The 13,469-nt window shown below is 44.7% G+C and overlaps 1 protein-coding gene across 1 annotated transcript in view; it reads left to right on the forward strand.

Moving 5' to 3' along the window:
• The first annotated feature begins 2,197 nt into the window (after positions 1 to 2,197).
• Positions 2,198 to 13,469, forward strand: part of sh3d21 (SH3 domain containing 21) — a 99,818-nt gene continuing 88,546 nt past the window's right edge. Inside the window, exons 1-3 of the mRNA XM_080211607.1 lie at positions 2,198 to 2,315; positions 4,426 to 4,586; positions 11,166 to 11,226. Of these exons, the coding sequence (XP_080067733.1) occupies positions 2,312 to 2,315; positions 4,426 to 4,586; positions 11,166 to 11,226 (226 nt within the window). The 5' untranslated portion in view covers positions 2,198 to 2,311. The remainder of the gene's footprint in view (positions 2,316 to 4,425; positions 4,587 to 11,165; positions 11,227 to 13,469) is intronic.

Consider the following 13,469-nt stretch of genomic DNA (forward strand, 5'->3'; position numbering starts at 1 on the left):
CATCTGTAATTGAATGCTCACTCTCTCCAATGATTCTGACTGTGTTTCTGGCAATCTTAAATGCTCAGCTATTGCCACGATTAGCTCTCCTTTCCATACACTGTCAGGCAATGTCAATAGAATCATAGAATCCCTACAGTGCAGAAGGAGACCATTCAGCCCATTGAGTCTGCACCATTACAATCCTACCCAGGCCCTATTCCCGAACACCACATATTTACACTGCTAATCCCCCTGACACTAAGGGGCAATTTAGTACGGCCAATCCACCTAACCTGCACACCTTTGGACTGTGGAAGGAAACCAGAAAACCCGGAGGAAACCACGCAGACATCGGAACATAGAACAGTACAGACCCTTTGGCCCTCGATGTTGTGCGGAGCTGAACCCAAGATCAAGCTATCCCACTCCCTGTCATTCTGGTGTGCTCCATGTGCCTATCCAATAACTGATTGAAAATTCCTAAAGTGTCCGACTCCACTATCACAGCGGGCAGTGCATTCCACACCCCAACCACTCTCTGAGTAAAGAATCTATCTCAGACATCCCTCCTATATCTCCCACAATGAACCTTATAGTTATGCCCCCTAGTAACAGCTACATCCACGTCCACTTTATCTATCCCCCTCATCATCTTATAAACTTCTATTAAATCGCCTCTCATCCTCCTCTGAGCTAAAGAGCCCCAGCTCCCTCAACCTTTCCTCATAAGATCTACCCTCCAAACTAGGCAGCATCCTGGTAAATCTCCTCTGCACTCTCTCCAATGCTTCCACATCCTTCTTATAGTGAGGTGACCAGAACTGCACACAGTACTCCAAATGTGGTCTCACCAAGGTCTGGTACAGTTACAGCATAACCCCATGACTCTTAAACTCAAATCCCCTGATAATAAACGCTAACACACTATAAGCCTCCTTCACGGTTCTTTCCAATTGAGTGGCAACCTTCTGAGATCTGTGGATATGAACGCCAAGATCTCTCTGTTCCTCCACATCCCTCTGTAATTCACATTCAAGTTTGTCCTACCAAAATGAATCACCTCACACTTAAATCCCATCTGCCACTTTTCTGCCCAGCTCTGCATCCTATCAATGTCTCTTTGCAGCCTACAAGAGCCCTCCACCTCATCCACTACTCCACCAATCTTGGTGTCATCAGCAAATTTACTGACCCACCCTTCAGCTCCCTCTTCCAACTCATTGATAAAAATCACAAATAGCAGAGGACCCAGTACTGATCTCTGTGGTACACCGCTGGTAACTGGCCTCCAGTCTGAAAATTTTCCTTCCACCACCACCCTCTGTCTTCTATGAGACAGCCAGTTACTCATCCAATCGGCCAAATTTCCTTCTATCCCACACCTCACCTTCTTCATGAGCCGACCATGGGGAACCTTATCAAATGCCTTACTAAAATCCATTTATACGACATCAACTGCTCTACCTCCATCTACACACTTAGTTACCTCCTCAAAGAATTCAATCAAATTTGTGAGGCAAGATTTACCCTTCACGAAACCATGCTGACTATCCCGGGTTAAACTGCATCTTTCCAAATATCATAAATCCTTTCCCTCAGGACCTTTTCCATTAACTTACCAACCATCGAAGTAAGACTAACAAGTCTATAATTCCCAGGGTCATTCCTTTTTCCTTTCTTGAAGAGAGGAAGAACTTTTGCCACTCTCCAGTCCTCTGGCACAATCCCCATGGACAGTGAGGACCCAAAGATCAAAGCTAAAGGCTCTGCAATCTCATCCCTTGCCTCCCAAATTAGAATGCGTATCTTAGGTTAGTTGTAAAGACTCGCATTCTAATCAGTAATCTGTAAACTGTGTGTGCTGTTATACGCTCTGTCTGAGGCCAGAACTCTCCATTCACCTGACCAAGGGACAAACCCCAAAAGCTTGTGAGTTTACTATCAAATAAATCGGTTGGACTTAAACCTGGTGTTGTCAGACTCCTTCCTGTGTCATCCCCCCAAATGCAATGCTGCTTGATTGACTGTAAAGCATTTGGGACATCCAGTGGTTCGTAAAAGGTGCTACATAAATGCAAAGCTTTTTTTCTTTCAAGTCAGTGCTATTTTCTGCCTCTCTCGGGGATTTGAGTTCTATCAGGAAATGCTTCTACTCTTTAAGAACCTGTCCCACCCGTTTTGTAACTGCCTGTCCTCCCGCAGGCACTTCCTGCGTCAAAGTTACCTGATGGTTTTTATTCTGCAGGCTTAAAAGCTGGTCTGGTTTCAGCGTCTTTTTGGAGTTTTTCCTCAGCTGGTGCAGTGAAAGTGTAACCAGAAAGCAGCGAGGATGGGTAAGAGATGTTCAATTTAAACTGCCACCCTAAATGGCAATTAGAGAGAGGAACAGGGGATCAGAGAGCGTGCAGGGAAGATGCCCAAAGAGAATAAGCAATTTGCTCACTGATAGATCGGGATGCAGGCTGCCTTGGAACATTCAGACTGCCTGGGGGGTGGGGGGGAAAGGGGCAAGTCAGACTGTCCTGGGATGGTGTCAAACTCACCCAGGGGAAGTCAAAACAGTCCCCACAGCAGGGACATTCAGTTTGCCCTAGGATAGCCTCAGACTTGCCCGGTTAGCCTATCCTGGTGTGGTGTGGGTTACAGCAAAGGAATCCCCTGCTAACATTTATTAGTTGAATTCCAAGGGAGGTTGTGCAGTCTCACTGGGCCAGGAGCGTGGGTTCAAATCCCACCTCTGAATCTGACAGCCACAGAAAGGGTGTTCAGGCAGGTTGGTTACCAGCCTGTACAGTCTGCCGATGAAAGCAGGAGGCAAGAGCAGACAAGTTCCCCGGTCAGCAACACTGCAGGAGCAACAGCAAAAGCCACTGCATTAACTTCACCCCAAGCATAATCATAGACAAATCCAATGGACACCAATAGTTCCCAGTGCCTCTTAGTGTCTGGCACTAAAGGAGTGGAGGTTATACTATTTATTTAAGTTTTTTTTTGTGGTGGAATGGTCCTTGATATATCCATTGATGTGGCTGAGTTCCACAATTAATCATCTAAATGAGCTGATTCACCAGACTTGGAGAACTGAGGCTTTCGCACACATTGTGGAGGTTTGATTCTGCTATTTAGACTAACGCCAAGATTGGAGTCAATCCAGATGGATTGACCATTTGAGCTAAATAGATCAAAAGTTTATTTATTTGTTATTGTCACAAGTAGGCTTACATTAACACTGCAATGAAGTTACTGAGAAAATCCCCTAGTCGCCACATTCCGGTGCCCGTTTGGATACACTGAGAGAGAATGTAACACGCCCAACGCACCTAACCACAACACATCTTTCAGACTGTGGGAGGAAATCACAGCACCCGGAGGAAACCCATGCAGACATGGGGAAAACGCACAAACTCCACACACTCGCTCAAACTGGGAATCGGACCCTCTCTGGCGCTGTGTGGCAGCAGAGCTAATACTGTGCCACCCGTGCCACCCGTCCAGACTGGGAGGGAAAGCAGGGAACATGATTCTGAGGTACGTAAGGGTGGTTGTTAGATGGTTATTCGATATACGGATAAATATCATCAATATTTAAAACAAAGTGGTGGGCTCCTCCTCTGAGTTACTGGATTCGGTTATTAGGAACTGGGGTATTTGGATGGCTATAAATTGATCAGAGAGTCTACATGGAATTGTAATGACTGAGTGATGAACCTATTTTAGGAGTTAACTAATGCCCCTTGGTAAGGAAGTGCCTTTCAATGTTAGTTATAGATACTTCAAGAAAGGTTTCATTAGGGTTCCACTTTTGAGATTGTTAACAAAAATGAGGATGCATGGAATTAGAATCAACTGATTTGGACCAAAAATTTGTTAGGATGTAGGAGGCAGGCTGATAATGGGTATTTTCTCAAATCGGCAAGGTATGGTTACTGGTGACCCGCTGGATGCTGGGACTTAACGTTTCATTATTCCAAAACTACTTCGAAGGAATCTCTCTCTTAACCTTTCCGCACCCTGACAGTGCATAGGACAGACTTTCACCTGCCTCTGTAGCTAATACTCCTGGAACATGCCCTGGTGGTACAGTAGTTAACACTGCTGCCTCTCAGGGGCCCAGGTTTGATTTTGGCCTTGGGTGACTGTCTGTGTGGAGTCTGCATATTCTCCCCATGTCTGCATGGGTTTCCTCCGGACGCTCCAGTTTCCTTCCACAATCCAAAGACGAGCTGGCTAGGTGGATTAACCATGGGGTTATGGAGATTGGGCAGGGACTGTGGGCCTGGGTAAGGGGGTCTTTCAGACAGTTAGTGCAGACTTGGTGGGCTGAATGGCCTCTTTCAGTACTGTGGGGATTCGATGGTTCGATGGAATAGGACACTAATCTGTCACCAGTTGCCCAGTTCCTGTACTTATTCCCTTCCCTTGTTCCTCTTCTGTTGGCTTTAGTTGAACTCATTGCTGTGAGCTGCTTCTGGACCCAGGAGGACGATGAGCTGCCTCTCCAGATCGGGGATGTGATAAAGAATTCAAAATGCACGGAAGATGAGGGCTGGTGGGAAGGAGAGCTAAATGGGAAAAGGGGCCGCTTCCCGAGAATATTTGTCGAGGTAGGTGAAATCTAATCATAGCAGGAATGTGGAGTTTAGATAGGCTGTGGTCGGGGACTGACCTGGAGAACCAAAGCAACACAGGAACCAAAACCCGCCTCTCCCGCATGTATTAGCTACTATTTGAACTTAAATTCTAATTGTGTTTATTTGAGATTTATAACTCAGGAAATATTAATAACTTGCAAATGAAACAGGGTAGGATGGTTCTTGCTTCCTGGTTCAGCCTTGGGCTCAGGTTGATTCTCAGAGTGGGACGTTCTAACCATGCTCGCCCCCAAAGCTGGAAAAGCCCTCCTGAGGCCAGTGGACCGATTCAGTGGCAGGCAGGGGTAGAATCCCAGCATCAGTCTCTGCTCCATGCCAGTAATTGCTCAACCTTGACCGCACGTCAACTCCAAGGGTGATGTTAGGACCAAGTCACGTGGTGAAACCGTGTCCCGGAATCCAGCGAAAGATCACATTAGACTGACACACTTTGATTCTTCGATTAAAGGCCATAATCAAACCACAAAACTGATTCTCAATAATTATCCAAATTAAACTTTCCTACACTCTGACTGGGAGACCAAGCTTTGCACTGGCCAATGAAATAGCTATAATGTCTAATGCAAAAACCTAATTGGTTACTGATGAACCAAAATGAGGAGAAAGAAATCGGGAGAGAGTTCCTGGTAAAACAAACTCATTCTCGGGAAGAAATATTCGAAGTATAAAAATATCGACAATGAAACCTTACTGTACGTGTCACCAGAATTCTCTTTTTGATTGTGTTTACCTCCATGATTGAGGCGCTGGCTGTGTTTGAGGGGCTTTCCCTCAGCAAACCCCCCCTTCAAATGCTCATGTATCATGTGTGTGGCCATAGGGAGCTGGGGTGGACAAGCTGTTTGATTGTGACTGCAATATCTTTTCTTCAATTCCACACACAGATACACACAGATATACCTTTCACAAGAATCACTGGACAGCATCCCAGAATGGGAAACAGAATCCATATTAGTTCCCTGTCACATCACAGCCTATTGTCTTTGCCATCTATACCCCCATTGATTCAGATCTGGGCCTTAGCTGGTCAGGTAAAGCTCAGCGTCACAATCAATGGTCACCAAAGACCTGGGGCTCTTTGTAAGATAAAACAGGTCAGATTGGTGCTTGATAACACTGGAGTTCAGTGAAATCAACGCAGGGAGGGACAAGGAATCAGATTACTGAAGATTTAGTAACAATATACAATCACTGCAGGAGCGAGGCCGGAGATTAGAAGCCATTAAACATTATTAACTGTCACTTCTTGCAGTTTTTTTCCATTAATAGGATGTGGGCCCGATAGGTCAGACCAACATTTATTGCCCCTGAGGAGGTGCACTGCCTTCTTGAACTGCTGCAGTCCCTGAGGTGTAGGTACATTGCTGATAGGGAGGGAGTCCCAGGATTTTGGCCCAGTGAGAGTGAAGGAACGGTGATACATTTCCCAGTCAGGATGGTGAGTGACTTAGAGCGGAGCGTGTCCTCTTTAAACTTTCCATATTCAGCCTGGATCTCACTGGTGTTTCAAACGGACATATGTCACAGATACTAATGCTCCTGATTTACGCCGTGTAGATTGTGGACAGGCTTTGAGGAGTCTGGCATTGAGTTACTCACTGCAGCATTCCTACTCCTATCAATGATAACCCCCAGAATGTTGACAGTGGGGGATGGTAATACCATTGAATGACAAGGGGAGATGGCTAGATTCTCTCTTGTTGGAGATAGCCATTGTCTGGCATTCCTGTGGCGTGAATGTTATTTGCTACTTGTTAGCCCAAGTCTGGATATTGTCCAGGGTCTTGCTGCATTTGGACATGATTCAGTATCTGAAGAGTTGTAAATGGTGCTGAACATGGTTCAGTCATCAGCGAACATCCCCACTTCTGACCTTCTGATTAAAAGAAGGTCATTGATGAAGCAGCTGAAGACGGCTGTGCCGAGGACACTCCACTGAGGAACTCCTGGGGCTGAGATGACTGACCTCCATCAACCACAACCACCTGCCAGTATAACTCCAGCCAGTTTAACAGATTGAGGACTGGGCACTTGTATTAAAATACTGATTCTCGCTGATAATCCCATTTCAGTTTATTACTCGGCTATTCATTTAAACACTCTCCAAACATTCCAGTTTAATGAGACAAACAAGAACAGGAGCTGATTCTTAATTCATTCAACAATCTCTCTTTGTTTCACACTTTAGGTACCAACTCAACTTAAACGTTTGCGATTCTTTGAACTCTTTTACTGAACTTTAATTCTTAACTGAACTTTAGAAAAGAACTGGCCAGGACTGTTCCTGATGTAGAATCTATCGTCATGATCAGCGCTGTAGAAGTTCCTTCAGGGCACACTTCTCACCATGGCGGATCTCTATCGAGTTATCGCTGGGGACAAAGGCCGCACATGTCTTTTAGCTACAAATTCTTTCATCTGCTTCCAGAAGATTCTCTGTCATCCAGCCAATTGCGTAACCAGACACCAATCACATGACTCGAAAAGCCAATTAAATTGTAAACTATGCCATTAATTCAGACTGCGTGTAGCCCACATAAAACCAATAAAATTGGATGCCATCCAATCTACCCGAAAGTACTACTTCCCCATATTTTGTCAAGACAAGAAGCTTCAGACTACAGTTCCAGACTGGGTTCCAGACTAGTTTTATGACCTGCATCTGGTTTTAATTATAAATTGACCAAACTCCCAGCATGCTTAACTCTTCAGCCAGAATATTGTCATTATTAAATCATTGTCGTAGTTATTCTTTCTCCGACTATAAGTGCAATAGAACTACATCAGGATATCATTCTGAAATACAAAAGCAATACTTTAAAAAAAAGATGCACAATTTCAACAAATCATGGAAAATGTTCCATTTGTGATTATGCAAATTAACTGAATTAAATGGTAATTTAATCAGTACAATTTCAAGTGTGATTTGAGGGCAGTTTCTCAATTGCAATCAAAATGGAAACTTTACCACTTAATATTTACCCCAAACCATCCAGGACAAAGGCAGCTTAAACACTCACTCTCTTTACTACTGGTACACAATAAGAGGTCTCACAAAACCAGGTTAAAGTCCAACAGGTTTATATGGAATCACGCGCTTTTGGAGCACTGCCCCTTCATCGGATGAATGGGGGGATAGGTCACAGGATACACAATGGCAACAGTCTGTACCATCTACAAGATGCACTCATCAAACCTCCTTCAACAGCACCTACCTATTTTTTTAATTCATTTTAAATTTTTTTTATTCGTGTCACTAGTAGGCTTACATTAACAAGACAATGAAGTTACTGTGAAAATGCCCTAGTTGCCAGACTCTGGAGCCTGTTTGGGTACACTGAGAGAGAATTTAGCATGGCCAACGCACCTAACCAACACATAAAGAATAAAAAGAACAAAGAAAATGACAGCACAGGAACAAGTCCTTCGGCCCTCCAAGCCTGCACCGACCATGCTTGCCTTCATCAGCCAGGCATTGAGTTTAAAAATTGGCAAGTCATTTTGCAGCTTTATACAAACTTCGTTAGGCCACACTTGGAATATAGTGTTCAATTCTGGCCGCCACACCACCATAAGGATGTGGAGGCTTTAGTGAGGGTACTGAACAGAGTTACCAGGATATTGCCTGGTATGAGGAGAGGTTGGGAAAACTTGGTTTGTTCTCACTGGAACGATGGAGGTTGAGGGGTAACCTGATAGAAGTCTAAAAAATTCTAAGGGGCATGGACAGAGTGAATAATCAGAAGCTTTTTCCCAGGGTGGAAGAGTCAATTATTAGGGGGCATAGGTTTAAGGTGCGAGGGGCAAGGTTTAAAGGAGATGTACGAGGCAAGTTTTTTACATGGAGGGTGATGGGTGTCTGGAACTCGCTGCCAGGAGAGGTGGTAGAAACAGATATGATAGTGACTTTTAAGGAGTGTCTTGGCAAATACGTGAATAAGATGGGAATAGAGGGATACGGTCGCTGGAAGGGTCGGTGCAGGCTTGGAGGGCCGAAGGGCCTGTTCCTGTGCTGTCATTTTCTTTGTTCTTTTTATTCTTTATGTGTTGGTTAGGTGCATTGGCCATGCTAAATTCTCTCTCAGTGTACCCAAACAGGCTCCAGAGTCTGGCAACTAGGGCATTTTCACAGTAACTTCATTGTCTTGTTAATGTAAGCCTACTAGTGACACGAATAAAAAAAATTAAAAATGAATAAAAAAATTAGGTAGGTGCTGTTGAAGGAGGTTTGATGAGTGCATCTTGTAGATGGTACAGACTGTTGCCTTTGTGTATCCTGTGACCTATCCCCCCCATTCATCCGATGAAGGGGCAGTGCTCCAAAAGCGCATGATTCCATATAAACCTGTTGGACTTTAACCTGGTTTTGTGAGACCTCTTATTGTGTACCAGTAGTAGAGAGAGTAAGTGTTTAAGCTGCCTTTGTCTTGGATGGTTTGGGGTAAATATTAATTAGTAAAGTTTCCATTTTGATTGCAATTGAGAAACTGCCCTTAAATCACACTTGAAATTGTACTGATTAAATTACCATTTAATTCAGTTAATTTGCATAATTACAAATGGAAAATTTTCCATGATTTGTTGAAATTGTGCATCTTTTTTTTAAAGTATTGCTTTTGTATTTCAGAATGATATCCTGATGTAGTTCTATTGCAGCTTATAGTCGGAGAAAGAATAACTACGACAATGATTTAATAATGACAATATTCTGGCTGAAGAGTTAAGCATGCTAGGAGTTTGGTCAATTTATAATTAAAACCAGATGCAGGTCATAAAACTAGTCTGGAACCCAGTCTGGAACTGTAGTCTGAAGCTTCTTGTCTTGACAAAATATGGGAAGTAGTACTTTCAGGTAGATTGGATGGCATCCAATTTTATTGGTTTTATGTGGGCTACACGCAGTCTGAATTAATCTTGTCCACCTGTGTTGCCACTTTCAGTGACCTGTGTACCTGTACACCCAGATCCCTCTGCCTATCAATACTCTTAAGGTTCCTGCCATTTACTGTATATTTCCTATCTATATTAGACCTTTCAAAATGCATTATCTCACATTTGTCCAGATTAAACTCCATCTGCCATCTCTCCGCCCAAGTTTCCAACCGATCTATATCCTGCTGTATCTTTTGATGGTCCTCATCGCTATCCGCAAATCCACCAACCTTTATGTCATCCTCCAACTTACTAATCAAACCAGTTATATTTTCCTCCAAATCATTTATCTATATTACAAACAGCAAAGGTCCCAGCACTGATCCCTGAGGAACGCCACTTGTCACAGCCCTCCATTCAGAAATACATCCTCACGCTGCTACCCTCTATGAAAGAGCCAGTTTTGTATCCAGCTTGCCAGCACATCTCTGACTCCAAGTGACTTTACCATCTGCACCAGTCTGCCATGAGGGACCTTGTCAAAGGCCTTACTGAAGTCCATGTAGACAACATCCACTGCCCTACCCTCATCAACCATCTTCGTCACTTCATCAAAAAACTCAATCAAGTTCATGAGACACGACCTCCCCTTCACAAAACCATGTTGCCTCTTGGTAATCTTTCAGACAGTGAGGGGAAACCGGAGCACCCAGGGGAAACACATGCAGACACGGGAAGAACATGCAGACTCCATAGTCAGTGACCCAAACCGGGAATCGAACCCAGGCCCTTGGCGCTGTGAGGCAGCAGTGCTAATCACTGTGCCACCGTGCCGCCCATAATCTGTTACCTCTACAACCGAGAAGGACAGGGGCAGCAGCTGCATGGGAATATTATCACCTACTTCATCACCCTTTATATCACACAGTATCCTGACCTGAAAATATATGGCCGTTCCTTCACTGTCACTGGGTCAAAATCCTAGAATTCCCTCCTTAACTTTGAAACTTTAAACTTATAAAACCTAACAGCACGCTGGATGTACCTACACCACATGGGCTGCAGGTGTTTGAGCATGCAGCTCACAACCACCTTTTCAAGGGGCAGTTAGAGATGGGCAATAAATGCTGGCATTGCCAATGACGCTCATGTCTCAGGAGTGAATAAAAATTATGATATAAATGAGCGTTCCCTCAGTTCAATTTCAGACTGATTACTGATGGCACGGTAGCACAGTGGTTAGCACTGCTGCTTCACAGCTCCAGGGTCCTGGGTTCGATTCCTGGCTCGGGTCACTGTCTGTGTGGAGTTAGCACATTCTCCTCGTGTCTGTGTGGGTTTCCTCTGGGTACTCCGGTTTCCTCCCACAGTCCAGAGATGTGCGGGTTAGGTTGATTGGCCATGCTATGAAATTGACCCTTAGTGTCCAGGGATGTGTAGGTTAGAGGGATTAGTGGATAAATAAAATATGTAGGGGTATGGGGGTAGGGCCTGGGTAGGATTGTGGTCGGTGCAGGCTTGATGGGCCAAATGGCCTCTTTCTGCACTGTAGGATTCTATGATTTCTGTCGAAGAGGTTGCATTCACAGACACGCAGCTAAACTACTCAGTATCTGTGGTGAAGAAAGCTCAGTCTAAACCAACATTTGTGTTTTACAGGAAGTACCAACTCACACCCTTAAAATTGGAAGCCACATGCAGCCTCGTTCCATCCGCAGAAGTAAGTTCAGTCTTTTGTTTGGTGTGGGAATGCTGGCCTTGGACTGACATGGGCCCAGTAAGAAGTCCGACAACATCAGGAAATTGATCACCTGATGAAGGAGCAGTGCTCCGAAAGCTCGTGATTCCAAACGGCTTGTTGGACTTTAACCTGGTGTTGTGAGACTCCTTACTGTCTTTTATTTGGTGATTAGTGGCAAGTACTAGAAAAGGGTGATATCTATAAGAATCTAAGATGATCTGAAGTAAAGGTGAAGGTACCACGGCTCTTCGAGAATCTTCCGCCATTTAATAAGATCATGGCTGACCCTTGACCTCCACTCTCCCTTCCTGCCCTCTCCCCATTGGTGGAATGGAGAATTGCACTAAGGCCTGTTATTCTGAGCCAATAACACTGTCACATTTCCTAAAGGCCGCCCCGTGTCTCAGTCACAACGCTGCAAGGGTGACAGGTTAGAAACACGCAACCCAATCATCTTTGCAGGCTCAATTGAATCATAGAATCATAGAACCCTACAGTGCAGAAAGAGGCCCTTCGGCCCATCGAGTCTGCACCGAACACAATCCCACCCAGGCCCTACCCCCATATCATACCCACTAATCCCTCTGTCCTATGCATCCCTGGACACTAAGGGGCAATTTCTTAGCACGGCCAATCAACCTAACCCGCACATCTTTGGACTGTGGGAGGAAACCGGAGTACCTGGAGAAAACCCACGCAGACACGAGGAGAATGTGCAAACTCCACACAGACAGTGACCCGAGCCGGGAATCGAACCCAGGACCCTGGAGCTGTGAAACAACGGTGCTAACCACTGTGCTAACCGTGACTTCCGCATGCCAAAGGTAAATACGGATGAGCCTTCGTCACTCGCCCATCCCACCCCCCCTCATCACCTTAGAAACATGGAGCTGAGTTTCACCATCTTCCAGCAGAGGGAGGGGGTGGGGGAGTGGAGAGGAGGGGGAGGGCAATACCCCTCCATTCCGGCGAGGTAACAGTCCCTCTGTCTCAGCCCTCAACGTCGCTGGGTCCTGATGACCACATGGCACACATCATGAAGATGTCATCACCTGCGTTTAGGGTAGAGGCGGAGGTGTCTCTGCTGCCTGCTCAGTTGTGCCAGCTGAAATTGCAGATGGTGGGATCTTGCCATGCCAAGAGTGGGTAGCTCAGAACCATTTTAACCGCCACTCCCTCTGGCTTAAAGTGCTTCAGAGAGACAGACCAGATTAAAGATACATCACCAACACCGGAACAGCTTAAGAACGGTTAATCTTTCTGCCTAATAAAATTATCTCAGCTCTGAAATTATCAAATAACCTTAATGGATTTTTGGGAGAGAGTTCCAGATTTTTACAACACTTGGGTGAAGAAATAATTCCTGACACTGAAAGGCCTGAATGATACCCCAATACCCCTTTAACTCCTCCTCACAGTGGGATATCTCTCGATTCTATCAAATTCTATAATGATTAGAGGATCTCTGTTATATCACTCATTAATCTTCCATAATCAAAGGAATATAAGCCTTGTTCATACTAGCTCTCTTTCATAATGAATTCCTCCTGTATTTTTCCAATGAATGTGTTGCAGCCTCTCTGAGGCCAATACCTTTCCTGATGTATAGTGCCCAGACCCAGTAAAGTCTTCCAGATGTGACCTACACAGCTGTAACATCTGTATTTCAAATTTTTTACAATAAAAGCCGATCAAACTTTTTAAAATCACCTTCACTACCTGCCCGGTAGTTTTTTGTGATTCCCTTCCCCCCGTCTCTCTCTGCATCCACATTTCCAAACTTTTTTTTACCATAGAAAATACTTCCTTATGTCTAAACTTGATGACTTCACACTTTTCCAAACTGAACTCATACTTTTTTTCCTACTCACCCTATCTATCAATGTTCTTTTCCAGCTTTCTGTTCCCACTCTGCTATTTTCCACGCTTAGAACAAACACAACATGTGGCTCGCTATTCCCCTACCTAACCACTTACAAACACAGTGAAACGCAGAGGCCCCCGGAGAGAATCTTGGGCTACAGCATCGATCACCTCCTGTCAGTTTGAGTTCATACCCACACTATTCTATATTCAGGACAATTCCATTTAGTTTGTGGGACCTATCCACATGATTTCAATCTTTCTCCAGCCCTGTCGTTCACTGTAGTACTAGTTATTGTACATTCTGATTGCTGGTTATTATTAGGGCTTTTTTTTTGTTTGTGGGGGAGAGCAGGGGT

The sequence above is a fragment of the Carcharhinus amblyrhynchos genome, chromosome 24 (genome assembly GCF_965287045.1).
Source record: "Carcharhinus amblyrhynchos chromosome 24, sCarAmb.v2.hapA, whole genome shotgun sequence".
In the NCBI taxonomy this organism is placed as follows: Eukaryota; Metazoa; Chordata; class Chondrichthyes; order Carcharhiniformes; family Carcharhinidae; genus Carcharhinus; species Carcharhinus amblyrhynchos.